This window comes from Perissodus microlepis, chromosome 8 (assembly GCF_051167445.1).
Source record: "Perissodus microlepis isolate ML-2025 ecotype Zambia chromosome 8, ASM5116744v1, whole genome shotgun sequence".
NCBI classification, from domain to species: Eukaryota; Metazoa; Chordata; class Actinopteri; order Cichliformes; family Cichlidae; genus Perissodus; species Perissodus microlepis.
Window position 1 is genome coordinate 26,357,060 of NC_140468.1, and position 14,587 is coordinate 26,371,646.

Consider the following 14,587-nt stretch of genomic DNA (forward strand, 5'->3'; position numbering starts at 1 on the left):
TGTTGTCAAAACAAAACAGCTGTTCAATAGACAAAAGGTCTGCTGACCACAATCTGAATAATTTAGAAGTATATCAAACCTGTCCAAACTTAGTAACACAGCAAACATACACTCATCAAGCAGTAATATTTGCAGAAGAGCATTGTAGACTACTGTCCAAAACAAATGTCACAAAAGCAACCTTTCCTTAATGTATTAACTCATGTTATTTAAAATGTGTAACCTGGAGGGACAGACACAGAGAGAAATACCACTCACTACTTCCCCTCTTCTTTACGTAGCAGTTTGGCATTCTTCAGCTCATTATGGTTTTCTGGTCAATAAAAACTTGTACTCCCACTCTTTTATTTCAGATTTCAAAGGTTTTGGTAAAATTCCTGTATGCTCGGTACAGAATGTCTCTAGCTTACAGCGTTAGCAAATAACACAGTGTAGCATTAAGATACATGCTACTGCCAGGAGACGAATGAAAACAGTTTGTTTTCCTCTTCAGAGGAACCAAAAAATGTAATGCAGCTTTAATGCATTGATGTGAAAATATATTTTGGAGGATCTAAATTCAGCCCTGAGCATTTAAAAACTGATTACCCAAATTTACTGTTCATATTAGTGTATTCTTATACAAAAATAAAAATGGAGGCACTTTCAAATGCATGTTCAGCATGCATGTGCAACTGAGCTTTTAATTGGCCTGTAGAGCAAAAACAAACTATATAAAGTGCTAAAAACGAATTATTTATTTCAACTGACATATTCATCAGTTGACTTTTTCATTAATTCATTCTTAGAAAAATCTGATTATTCAAAGTACTGCGTATATCTTAAATAAACTGTAATTAGTTTCTCTAAGGCAACAAGTTTGCATAATTTTTTTAAGTACTGTCATCTCATTAGATCTTACAGTGCTGAAATGGTCTCAGTGGAAAGATGGCTGTCAAGAGGCTCTTGTTAAGGAATGGGAACAGGGAGAAAAGGCTTACCTGTGCCAAATTACACAAGAACTTGAGTGAAAATCAGTGCTAACAGGTCTTATGCAGTGATAAATCCAAATTTGGCTCAATGAGTTGCCAGTAGAGGTTGAGTTTCAACAGCCATCTGTAAGTGGAGACCTTTTCATAGTTTGGGGCTGTGTTTCACCCAGTGATGTTGGGGATATTGTCAAAACTTGATCAAATTACAGATGCAGATAAGTATGGTCAGAATTTGAACTAGCATTCAATACCATCTGGCAAGCAGCAGATTGATAATGGCCTAATTCTTCAGCATGACAATGATCCCCAAACACACTTTATGTACAATAAAAGCACACCTGGATAGAAAAACAGACAATGGAGCACTTGGTTTGACACCCCCCCCCCCCCCCCCCCCCCCAAGAGATGCTGCAACTATTACAAGGGTGACCCAAGACTTTTGCACAGTATAACACCATATAAAAGTATTCAAGTCATGCTGTATGTACATAACGCTTCCTTAAATAACAGACAACAACTCAAGTACTTAGTATCGAATGTTCGCTCTTCACAGTAATCCTTCTCCCAGAGACACAGTTCACAGATGCATTGCTCTGCATGCCAATGTTTATTCTACATGCTCCAAGTAGTTTAAGTTCCTTACATACGGTCTACAGTTCATTTAGAAACACCAGTTAACCCAATATGCATGAGAAAAATCATCACAGGCACAGGGAGAACATGCAAACTCTACACAGAATGATCCCAACCAGGGCTTAAACCAGTAACCTTGTTGTTGGGAGGCAAAAGCGCTAACCAGCCTAGCACCTTACCGTCCACATGTGAGGAAACAACAGAAAATATTAACAAAAATATCTGTTCCAAAGACACATGAATCATATAACTTCACCAAGAGAAAATACATTTTATATAGATAATTATAATTTATTATAATTACTTACAAAAAATAAATAAATAAATACAATTTTAAAAATAGAAGATGCATGTAAATGTCATGAAAAGGTTTTTTAATTGGATTTATAACCAAATATTCTCTAAATGAAAGGCTCCTTTAGCATCGGTTGCACTGCGCTTAATCAAAATTAGTAAAAGTTCTCATGCTAACAGGCTAAGATACACTGTCTGTTAGCATGGTTCATGTTAAACAAATGAGAAAACTATGTTATGGAGTTGTAGGTGGTTTGTGACAGGGCTAGCTGTTTACTCCTGCTTCCAGATTTACTAACTCTTGACTGCAATTGCATTAATAAAACAAATACAAGAGACTAATATTGATCATCTAAGTTAAAAAAAATAAAGGAAAATTGCCTGAGGGAATATTTTGTAACATATCAAATAAATAACTACTCTTTCCTTGAATGTACTTTAGAAAGCATCAGTAGTGCAAACTGACGTCTGGAGAGTTGGAGGTATTCAGCTAAAGAAAACTTGTGTGGGTCTGTAGCATGGTTAATCCACTGATGTACGTTTGGCTTTTAGTCTTGAATGAATGGCAGTGTAACATTTTGTGAGCAGCAGTGAGATACAGGGCTTCCTCCCACTCAGTAATGTGTCTCTGACAGTCTGTTCGCCCAGAGCTATGGGAGGAGGAAGAGTTGGGAGAGTTGGGAGTTGGGTTTTAAAAGTAGCTGCAGCAACCTGACTTCTCCTTCTGTGCCTCAATATATTCATGAATCTGGAACTTGGGTTCACTGGGATGCTGGATGGCCCGCTGCTTCAACTCCCTGAAGAACAGAACAAGGCATATTTTAGAAGATAACACTGATATTGATAGAGTTATTGTACTGCAGAGGATTCTATATTGTGGTAAGAAAACACAGATAGGATCATGAAAATAGTAGTGGACTACTTAAGAATAAATCCCTTGCAATAAATACATTAAATTATATAGTACTAAGTAGAGATGGACCGATCCGATATTACGTATCGGTATCGGTCTGATACTGACGTAAATTACTGGATCGGATATCGGAGAAAAATAAAAAAATGTAATCCGATCCATTAAATATCAAAAAAGCACCTAGCAAAACTTGCGACATGGCGTAACTCGGCTCATAACCGTAGCACATCGCAGCAGTGCGGGTCACGTGATAGAGCGGCTGTGTGTATTTGTAGCCTCGCTAGCAATCCGGCATTTCATCTCCGAGGAAGTTATCCCAGAGAGAAGTAAAGCAAGTGTGTAAGTTCATCTCTGAATGTTTGTAAAGCATTCCCGCGTTAAGCTTAACAACAGATATATGGAGTGACCGCCTCTCTCTCTCCCTCTCTCTCCTGCTGCTACTTCAATCATGAAACTGATTAATGATCAGCTGATCGGCTTTTCTGTCGCGAGTCCGTCTCTCTCGTTTTTCTTTTATTGCTCACTTCGCGCCAGAAAGAGGAAACCAGCGGCTGAACAACGGCAGCACGTTTAAGCTTGATAAGCTGTTGTTAGAATTAATTTAATATTACTTTCTACACCAGGATCCTTTTCTACGTAGCTGACGGCTGGTAACTGTGCAGGGGCGGATCTAGCAAAGTTTAGCCAGGGGGGCCGATAGGGCATGAACAGGGAGAAGGGGGCACAAAGACATACTTTTCTTTCTTATTCTCATTTAAAATGTCGAGCTTTTAATAAATAATTATCCGAATCTTACACCCAAAGTTTAAATCTGATGTAAAATGTATAGAAGTCCATTACTGTATATAGTAACTATTAAGTCTAATATACCCTAGTAAGCTATAGTACTTTTTCCTTTGGGAAGGTACCATCTGTGCAGTCTGCAATTTTGTTGAAGAAAGGTGTTGAATCTATTTGATTATTCTTGAAAAATAACTGATTTCTGTGTATTTTTTTTTCACACTGCATCAAATTATAGTTGATTACGTCAATTAAGCATCATGAGGTGGAGGGTGGGGGGTGGTTCCCTATTTTATTTTATTTTATTTTATTTTATTTTTTTTGCTGGGAGTTTTAGAACCCTATTAGTTAGGTTGCTTAATATTTCTGCTAAGTACTCTTTAAAATACCAGAATAGGGAGGATGGAGTAGGTTTAAGTTTATTAGATTGATCAGTTTTGCTGAACTATGAAATATTTTGGGTGCAGTGTATTTTTTGCATACAGGTATAACAGAATAGCTTTAGTGTTTGTTTTTTTTTAACTTGAGTATGAACTTATACAAAAAGCAGCAAGATATTAAAAAAACTGTTTTATTGATTAAAAAATACACTATATCGGATTCATATCGGTATCGGCAGATATCCAAATTTATGATATCGGTATCGGTATCGGACATAAAAAAGTGGTATCGTGCCATCTCTAGTACTAAGGGAATTGAAACATTTCTTTATAATGAATCCTGGAATTTTCTGAAAATATATACTATGTTCAGCAAAGATGTGAGATAAAATTGAGCAATGTGAAAAAACAATCTCAAATTCAGTAGTAACAACTTTGCTGCTGTCATATGAAAATGAAATTAGTGGCAGATAGATACAGAAGAAGAAAAGCAAAGCAAAAGCAAATGATAATAATTTATCTTTGTTTAGTCCTATTACATGACTTCTTGTTGGCTCAAACAAGGACCTTTTCAGATCATACACATCTATAGTTTATGGACTGTTCAAAAGCTACTGTGTGGCGTCTGTGTCATACTTGGCCACAGCAGTGAAGGCCAGATCTACATTGACCCCTGTCTTGGCACTTGTCTCCATGAAAGGAACTGAGTACTCCTGAACACACAAAGAGAGCACAACACATTAAGTAGCAGATTAAATGCTATCAGTTGTGTTTTTATGGAAGTAAATAAAATACTCACTCTGGCCAGCCTCTCTCCTTCATCTCTCCTGATCGCTCGGTCACTGCTCATGTCGGCCTGATAAACACACATTAGATTAGGATTTTAGGAAAGACTTGGTGCAGAAAAATAAACACATTTAAACTACTAAGTAAAAAAAAAAAGTACATCTTGATAAAGCTATTTTTTAAAAAAAAAGCTGAACAAAACATGCACAAGTATGAGTATTTACATTTTTAGACTTCATAATATACAAGATCAATCAGGATATTTCTAAAGGAAAACATATCTTGTGGAATTTTCAGTGTTTGCTACCACTATTCAATGTTGAAGAGTAGATCATGTAATAAAACTAGTAGTCTAACACGTTTGTAGTAGTTTGCTGGTAGTTCAGATACTTTTATACACGCATAGTGATTGAAGTAGTGCAGCGACTGTACATTTGATTAAATTTACACTCTTTTTTGTGAGGACTTGTAAATTTAATATATAACAAAATGTGATACAGCATCATATATGTTATATATAGCTTTTAAAAATGTTATTATTACTAAGCTACCTACGATGTGGCGCCACTCACATTTTTATCATTGCATTCATATTGTTACATATACTTAAACCTGACACTTGAACCCAAAGCAGCACTATCAATTGCTCTAACTCTTTTACATTATCTTTACAAAATGCCCTGATCCAGAAACTGCTCTGTCTTCAGCACAGATCATATCCTTCTTTTGCACTTTTTGCTCCACATGCTAAGCTTCTCAAACAATTTCCTCTTACCTTGTTGCCCAGCAACATGATGACTACATTGCTCTGTGCATACTCGTGGATCTCTGTTAACCAAGCCTGAAGCAAGAGACATACAAACACACTCATACATAAATCTTTAACTGTAGCACATTTTCATATTTTCCCAGGGTGCAAACACAGACTTACCCTAATGTTGTCAAAAGATGATTTGCTGGTGATGTCATACAAAAGGAGCAAAGCTTTGGAAAGAGAACCAACAAAAATTGAGTGCCAATGTAACACCTGTGATGCTGTGATATGGATTAGGGTTTGTATCGCCTCACCGTGTGCATCTCTGTAATACGCATGTGTCACGCTTCTGAACCTTTCCTGTCCTGCTGTGTCCCATATCTGAAACAGAAAAGAACTGGCCTGTTTCCACTTGGCTACTTCTTATTTTCACTTATAATGGTGATGCCCAAGAGGAAACCAGCCACTACTCTAAAAATAGAGTGCTATTGTGTAAGCACATCAACTTTGCACTGGAACTGATTTACTTACTGACCTGCAGTTTGACCTTTACGTTATCCACAGTCACCACTTTATTCTGAGAGAGGTAGAAACAGAAGAACAGTACGAGCAGCTAGTAGAACAATTAAAAATGCAAAGTACAAAGACAAGTTATCTATGTTTGTAGATAGTTGTGGCTTTATTTCTTCAGATTTTGAAATATATGTTTAGTGAGAGAAGCAATGTACAACTACCTCAAACCTCCATTCCTTTTAATGGTCAGCAGGGGGTGACTCATGTTGCAAAAAGAAGTCACAATGTATAAAAACTTATGGGAAAGAAAACCCTCCCACTTGCTTCATTTAATACTATATTAAATCGTTGCAAACTTCAAAATTGTTTTAAAAAATATTTCTAAATTTCACCATTTAAGATTTCAGCGGGGTGGTTCTAATTACATTCTCATGTCATTAATGTAGATAGTATTAAAGATAGATGTAGCTTTAAGGCTTGGAAAGTGATACATGTAGGTGCAAAAAGACATCTAAGTCCAATGACCATAAGGAAATGTTTCCCTGGCTCTGACGTCCTATATTGAATAATCTGCTTTGCCCATTTTGTAAATTTTCATCAATCAAGTGATAAGTTTCACAAAGGAGGATACTCCCGGTGAATTACTTTTCAATCACAAGTCATTAGCCAATGAGAACCATCCCTTTCTCATCACATCTGGTTTCAAAACACCAAGACAGAAAGGGTCATCTTGAGGCTTGATAATAAGAACCAGTGAGTGACGTCACACTAGCTACTGCCTGTGTTCACTACAACCTCTCTTTCTGCATTGATTTTAATGGCACCGAGTGGCAAATGTGAATCATCAGCTTTTTATCAAAATGGGCAAACTCTAAAGAGGATGGAAAGTATTCATTTGCAGATTATACATATAAGATGTATAATCTGCATATATATATAAAACTGAGGCAGACTGGTGACCTGTCCAAGGTGTACCCCACCTCTCACACAATGACACTTAGGTTGCCTCCTCCCACACTGCTAATGTCTGAAATGCCAGAGGCAAATCTAAAAACATGGATAATTAAAAGCCAGTCCAATTTAATAAAAAAATAAAATAAAAAATAGTTCCATGCACTCACTGTGAATCCGATGCCCACTGTGGCAGAGAATGAGCCAGGGATGAACTTGCCCTGATCAAACTGCACCAGCAGAGATGTCTTCCCCACACCACTGTCCCCAACAAGGATTGTCTGTAGGAAAACACATAAAATCCCACAGTTAAGTTTCTTACCTCTCTATATATGATCTAAGTATATGGTAGAGGCACAGAGTAAGCTGTGGTGACCCCTAGTAATACGGGAGCAGCAGGAAGTAGCCTGGTTGCAGTCTCAATTGGCCTTGAAAATCTCTTTATGGTTGAATGCTTGCAATCATTTCATAATTTTCAGTTGTGAGTCAACATCTGTGTCATGGTCGACATTTCTGTTTCCAAGCAGCACCGACATTTTCTTTTCTAAGAACTTGGCAGTGTACCACTATTACCGCATGACTCACAAGCCAGAGGAGATAACCTTCAAGACAATGAAATCAATGAAAGGCAGCATTCACACATCCAACTTAGTCACCAGGACCATCAGTCAATATTTCATTGTCTACTGCGCTTTAATTTCAGTCACACCAGGGTACCCACCACCTCCACACCCACAAAGTGTCCTTTAACTGTGGCAGATTAAGTAAGTGCGACACAGTCAAGCTGTTCTCTGCTCTCTTCAAGGAGTGATCTGGGAGTTTTGATGCCAAATGACTACATTTTATCCTGTAGTGAAATATATTATAAATATTATTGCCAGAAGAAAAATGCAGTAAATAATGCAGTAAGCCACAAGAATGATGGATTTCTTCAATCATTATGTGGTTATGTTTAGGAAGAGACAACTAAAAGGATTGTAGATTGTAAAGACAGGTAATGAAAAGACCTGTGTTTGAACGTTTGTTCTTGAAAGCTTTAAAAATCGCAAAAAGGCTAAACCTAAATTTTTTAAGCATAGGTTAGGGTATATTGGCTACATATAAGTTTTGAATAAAATATATGTAAATATTTTGGTAACCCTTTGCAAGGCAAAGGAAATGCCATCTTTAAGAAACTCAGTGCCGAAATCAATGCCAATCTTTGTTCTTTGCCAAATTCACATTCTTTCCTCTCTGTGGCACCAGGGTAGTTCTTCATTTACACCCAAATGCATTTTATAGAGTAGCAGGTTGGGACAATAAAAATCTTAATTATGTTTATAGAAAGAAAGTTAGGCATAAAAAATAGACTTCCATTCATTAACTCTCATGAAAGAACCTTTATCTTCACACGCTTAGATTTCACCTTAATACACATTCAGTCATGTATTTTATGCACTAATTAGCTGCAGTGGCCGTTAATCACTGGGGTAGAATACTAGAAGAGCTACTGGGCTGGAGCATCCACTACAGTTGCTTTATGATTCAAATGCAGATGTGCTGTCAGAAGTGGTCTTCACTTGATGTCTAGTAATAGTAACCATGGAAATGTAATAAAGTGGTCTTAAAAAGGCAACAAAACTTTCAACCAGTCCTGTCTTGATAAAACTCAGGAGTACTCATTGTCATTGTGACCAAATATTGTGTGAAAAGACAGTAAATGTGATTATCACTCTTGGTCAGATATGCACAAGTAGGCCTGCCTTAAAATTGCACTGAATGACAAATGGCCCAGGGGTTAAAGCGCTGAGTTTTTCAGTGCTGCTTTCTTGTCAGGTGACTTTTCTGGCATGCTAAATTAATAGAAAGTCAGAAATCAAGTAGCCTTGTTCATCTTGTGGTTCATAAATTGGGATAGAATGCATAAAGTTCTTGAACTTGAACTTGATCTGATGATGAGCAGTTTGTAAAGAACCATGACAAATCAAGAAAAAAGTGAAGACATGACACTCATCAGATAAACCAGGCAGTGGTTGAACTCAATTTTGCCTCAAGGCTTTATGAATGATCAGGGATAAATAAAAGAAGTGGGAGGAATGGAGGAAAGGATTAGAGCTGAGAAGCTAAAGCAGCTTTTCTAGCCTCATTTGATTTCAGCATATGGAGGATTTTTAGAAAAGAGTTACATCCCAGTGTGCTGGATTAAATATGGATACTGCCGCAACAGTCATCCAGTGAATTTTCATATCAGCTTTAGTCAGGTGTCACCAGCAAATTCACTTCCTTATTCTTCCTTTGAAATACACCTTGTACAGAGAGGCTTTACATGTATTCTGCTTTTCCAGTTTACTGTGTGCTGAAAGGTGGAGAGCCGCACAGTAAAACTCACAGCATAAACCTAAGGAAATTTGTATCTGTTTTTTCTTTGATGTAATAATGCTTTTAGGCAATAAATTTGATAGCTTTGAAAAATCTGTTTATTTCTCCTTAAATAGTGCCACAAAAAATGCATTTGCAGGTTGAGTAGCAGAGTTGAGTGTGTGGGTTGTGTACATCAAAAACCAAATCTTCTCTGCCAATGTCAAACAGATTATTCTGCTATTGACTCTTATTTTGAGTTTCTGGTACTCCAGGTGCTGATAACCAGGTACCCAGTTGGTGCCTGATTAGGGCTCTTTTTCTAAAGAGTGGAAGTCTACTCCTGATGGCTGTTGGTAAGACTGCAGGTTAAACTTTATAACATCTGCCAGTACACCACTTCGTAGGGACATAGGAAGTGGTGTACTGGATATACCACATTTCACTGATCATGTTAACTCAGTAGAAAAATTATTTCAAGTTCACCACAGATGATATGAAAAACGACAGGTTAGCCTTCTTAGACTGTGAGATTTCCATCAGTAATGGGGACATTTGAAAGTTGATGTGCACCATAAACCTACGCTTACGGATCATTATTTAAGACTTGACTCTCATCATCCACTGAAGCACAAACTGGGTGTCATCAGGATGGTACAACGCAGAGCGAACACCATCCCCACAGATACAGATATCTCTGAATTGAAGAGGGGGCCTAAGGGTACATCTTTGACCATCTTATAATGCTGTGATTGCAGCCATTCCCCAACTCTCTGCGAATGGTACTCATGGCCATTAATCAATGGTCTTTGATCAGTGGTTGTTGATCACATTAACGATCAAGAAACTGACCTGACAGCCCATTGTTCACCATTGATTCTAGTTTCGGTCATTATGCACATGTACTGTTTATAAAGTTGGGGAAACCTGCAGTCAGCTGAGACTGAAGAAGTCACTTGGATGAGTGAGGAAATGTTTCTCCCACTGAAAACGCTACGTCCAGATGAACAGAATTAACTTTTTGGGATGTGGAAGATACATCTGTCTTTTACATGCAGTCTGTGATCACATAAGCCACTGACTGCATCTAAATCTGAAGGCAATAATTTATTTAAATATTTTGATCTGATCCTGCTGTGATTCAGCTGTATCACTTTCCTCTTTACTGGACATAACTGAGAGTGTGTAACATAATGCCTCCATGTGTACATGTGAAGATGGAATTAGTGCTGAGAAAAAAAAACATACTCATTGTACTCACTACACACGTACATGTGGTGATGCTACTAAATTGTAGTTAGCCGAGAAGTGAGACTGTCTCATGAAACCCCTCTAGAGACAGGAGGTAATTAGGCGAATGCATCACAGATGTTTGGGAATTACACACTGATGATGTATATTGTGTATATGTGTTGTAGTGCGCGAGAGAAAGAAGAATTAGATTTCTCTCATCTCTGTGGTTCACAGGCAGATTGCTAAGTGCCTGCAAATTTCCTTTCTAGCCTCAGTATGAGCTTCTGTGGAGGTTACTGAGGCAATAAGTATGGGATGTCTTTTTACAAGTCGTTGGAGTAACAGCATTAGGGGATGGGGTGAATTTAGAGTGATACAGTTCTCTGAAATGTCACTTTTCTCTTCCTGGAGCATGTGCAATATTGACCAGAATGTAATTTAGCTTGACAGTTTCCAAATTGCCACTGATTTAAGCTTTGATATACTGCACAGCTGGGGTTTGAAACCACAGAACAACAGGCGATAAAGTCACTGTTTCCAATACTAAAAGTCAATATGCCCTGCAATCTGTAAGACCAAGTGTTTGTTTTTTTAGACAAATTAAAGTCCTGTATCCATCTTTTTAGTTCTGTTTTGGTCTGCCGCTATTTAGCTAAACACTCAACCAGCTAGTTGATAGTGATGTCTGCTTTTTTGTGGTGGACAGGTAGCTACCATGGTTTTACTACACTTACAGACTTTTTTAAAAAGAAAAAAAAAGTGCTTTGCAGCTTTAAAAATGTGTCTTTTGGATGAGGGCCATGGAGAGAATGGAAAAAACAGGAAACCACTGAGAGATACAAAAGAATGCAATGTTTTGTGGGTATTAATGTGAAATATTGGCAGTAAAAAAACAAAAACAAAACCACTCTGTCTGTAAAGATGTCTCTAAGCTAATCTTTCCAAAAATATTACAAAAGCAGTATTAGGTTGACTTTATTAAAAATGTCATCTGGGACAACTGTGGGTATTGAAGGGAGAATTAATAACAGAATGGAATCCATAAACCAACTGTAACCATTTCAGCTTCATGAGTAAGTACTGGCCTCACCAACGAGCTCTTAAAAAGACCCTTTTTTGTTGTGTAATTAGAACTCCTCCTGGGAGGAAAAGGTAAGGCAGAGTGAAAGCCTGAGAAGAGTGAGTACAAAAGATAGGATAAACCTTTATTAGTCCCTTTATTATTTATATTGGCATAGGAAGGGCAAAAAGGCAAGACTGACTTTTTCAAGTTCACTTGAAATTACTCTTCTTGATTTAGACACAAAGAACACGGTGTATTCTTAGAATATGACCCCTTTCAGTGCACCTGCTTCCCTGACACTACAAGTCTGTGTGTGGTGTGTATATGTGTGAGCTGATATAACAGTCACATGTTAGAATTGCATCTATCTTTGTGAAGACTCTCACTGCATTCCTTAGCCCTTTACAGCCAAACAATGCCGAGTAAATCTACACACAAAATCCACCCCATGACAGTGATGATGGTTTTTGGAGTGTTTGGGAGTAAATTTATTAAAACGTAAATACTTAAAATATCTTTTTACACAAGTATTCACAACCTTTTTTATGATTGAAATTCATTTGAAATTATTAGGAAAATCACAAACGTTTCTGCATAAGGTCTTATAGCTGGCAGTGCACAGAATATATTTGTTATGGCAGTGACTCAGACCACATGTGCATGTGTGTGCACATGCATGAGAATGGTAAAGAGGTACATCCAGACTTTTCATAAAATAAAAGTCTGGATATTAAAATTATATATTTTAATATATATTTAAATATATATTAAATAAAAAAGTTATTCCATTTTCAATTTCATTTTCAATTTCACAAATTATAATTGTGTTGTTTGAACAATAATTGGCTGCTTCCCAGCCCAAGTCTATGTAAGGAAACTCTGAATTGCATTTAAAAGATAGGCTTTGTCTGAGCCCGCCATCTTCAAAGAGTAAGCCTGGTCCTCCGTAATGCTGTCCATCACCACCTCAGCACCCAGCTTGGTGGAGATATCAATGCTTTGTGTGCTGCAGCAGTGCTTCCACCTAGGTCAGTCAATGGCAGGGCCCAGCCTGCTCTAATTCATTTCATGTTTAATTCTACCTTCCTTTGGGGTCTGCATTTTGGTCCCAACCAATCACATTCCACACTAGGATGACACATACACATGCCTGTTGACTTCAGAGGGATGAAGTGAATTTGATTCTGTTAATTTCCCAGAGACTCTCTCTATAACCTTAAACATAAGTGTATGCCTAACCTTGCCAATAACCCTGAACCTAAACCAAGGGTGCACCCAATGATCTGGGACATTTATGAGTGCAAACATAAATAAATAAGTAGCAAGATTATAATAAGTTTCTAAGGTAATTAAAGGCAGCTAGTTAAAGGGAATACATTTTTGACTTTACCGGATAGTTTTATTTTAAAGTTTATGTCTTATCAGTTGAATCAGAGTATTGATGTGCTAATTCTGCTCAGTTGCTATATCTAAAAAGAGAGAAATTAGAACATAGCAGGCTGAAGGCCAGATGCTTATCAGAAGAAAGATATGCCATTTGAATGACATGACTCCTCCAGACTGAAGGGAAATGGTTTCTGCAACACAGCTCTGAAATACAATGTGACATTTCACTGAAGCCTAAAGGGAGCTCCTCTTTTATCTTTGTTCCATCAACAGTGGGGTCAAATGGGAGCACCAGGAAGGATTCAGTGGTTCTCTTTAAATCCAGACATTAATGTAGCTGATTTAGCCTTAACTGCTTGCTGTGAGCGCAATTAAGCTTTTTGAATGACAAATGGCTATATTGTACAGTTTTTGTGACAACAGTCAAAACAGGATCACATTCACTCTGACATTTTAGTGTGTTTGTGTATTTTAGTGTGTGTGAGTTATGGAATTTAAGGTGTCAGAAATAAATTAGTGTATTTACTGTTGTATTTATGGGTTATTTGAGCTTTGGGTCGCAGAAAGGAGAAAGTGAAAGTGTACTTGTCAAATAAAATTTGAGTTTGAAATGTAATTTTATTCTACATTTTTTCAAAGAAAGTGACCTCTTTTAAAGCTTTCCTGCCCTGATAGCAGGAAGTAATCAGCTCATATGTGAAGAGGGACCTTCTTGTAAGCTGACAGCTCATCTCAGAAGGAATTAAGTGATTTGACACACATTAGGGCTGGAAACAGACCAACTATAAATTGCATCTGAATGTAAATCAGCACCACGTGAGCGCAAATCCGGTCAAGGACCGGGATGCTGCGGGGTTTAGAAACGTTTCCTCACATTTCACCAGTAATAAATAAGAAGAAATAAACAAGAAGCAAAATCACGTGAAAAAAAACGCGCAGCGTTTAAATGGTACAAGTAAGTGCATAAAAGTGCTCCTAGCTATGAAACCTGTTGTTGTATCATGATGACCATATGGTCGTACCTTGTGCACCAACTCCTCGTCATAGGTTGGAGGTGGTGGAGTCATTGCCTGGTTCTCGGTTGTTTCTTTGGATCCGTAAGTACTGTCTGGTTGGATCTCCGGGTAAGCCGTGGTGTAGTATGCCGAGATCGGCTCCATTGACTCCATCCGCTCCATCCTGAGAGTCCTTCACTTCACAGGCTTCTTTATGACAGCGTCGAGGGTTCCGGAGGAAATAAAAAGCTGGTAAACCTCGCACTCTCGCTTCAGCCGACTCGTCGTCTCACAGCCCTCAGCTCGCTTTCTTCTCTCCTCCTCTCTTCTCCGACAGTCCACGCTGTTTAACTGGCTCCTCCTTTACAGTGAATCACAGTCTGTGGGCTTCTGCCTACATCACTCCACATGATGGTATGTCGTGATTCACGCACATCACGCTGCATGAGTGGTCAGAGGATGGACCGAGAAGGATTGACTGGCTGTCACTTTTTTTTGTTGTGGTGGTTTTTCTTTCAAGAGTTCAGATATTCGTTCTATAAAGTTCGACATCATTTATTTTACCCAGTGCTTTGGATCTCTGTGTATATTTCCAAAA

At 37.9% G+C, this 14,587-nt stretch overlaps 1 protein-coding gene across 1 annotated transcript; it reads right to left on the reverse strand.

Moving 5' to 3' along the window:
- Positions 1-1,547: 1,547 nt before the first annotated feature.
- Positions 1,548-14,374, reverse strand: LOC146382117 (ras-related protein Rab-37-like). Its single transcript, XM_084938442.1, has 9 exons — positions 14,017-14,374; positions 7,146-7,256; positions 6,047-6,088; positions 5,826-5,892; positions 5,689-5,741; positions 5,533-5,598; positions 4,771-4,827; positions 4,608-4,684; positions 1,548-2,695 (listed from the first exon to the last, which is right to left on the reverse strand). Exons 1-9 carry the CDS (start codon positions 14,170-14,172, stop codon positions 2,590-2,592), a joined length of 735 nt encoding a protein of 244 aa, XP_084794568.1. The 5' UTR covers positions 14,173-14,374; the 3' UTR covers positions 1,548-2,589.
- Positions 14,375-14,587: the final 213 nt, after the last annotated feature.

Bases quoted from the DNA above. Each gene is read 5' to 3' on its own strand.
- LOC146382117 (XM_084938442.1), bottom strand. From the start codon at position 14,172: ATGGAGCGGATGGAGTCAATGGAGCCGATCTCGGCATACTACACCACG. The intron at 6,089-7,145 runs GTGAGTGCATGG...TACCTCTCTCAG, and splicing joins CAGTGGGCATCGGATTCACA to AATAAAGTGGTGACTGTGGA. The intron at 5,742-5,825 runs GTGAGGCGATAC...CTCTTTCCAAAG, and splicing joins GTATTACAGAGATGCACACG to CTTTGCTCCTTTTGTATGAC.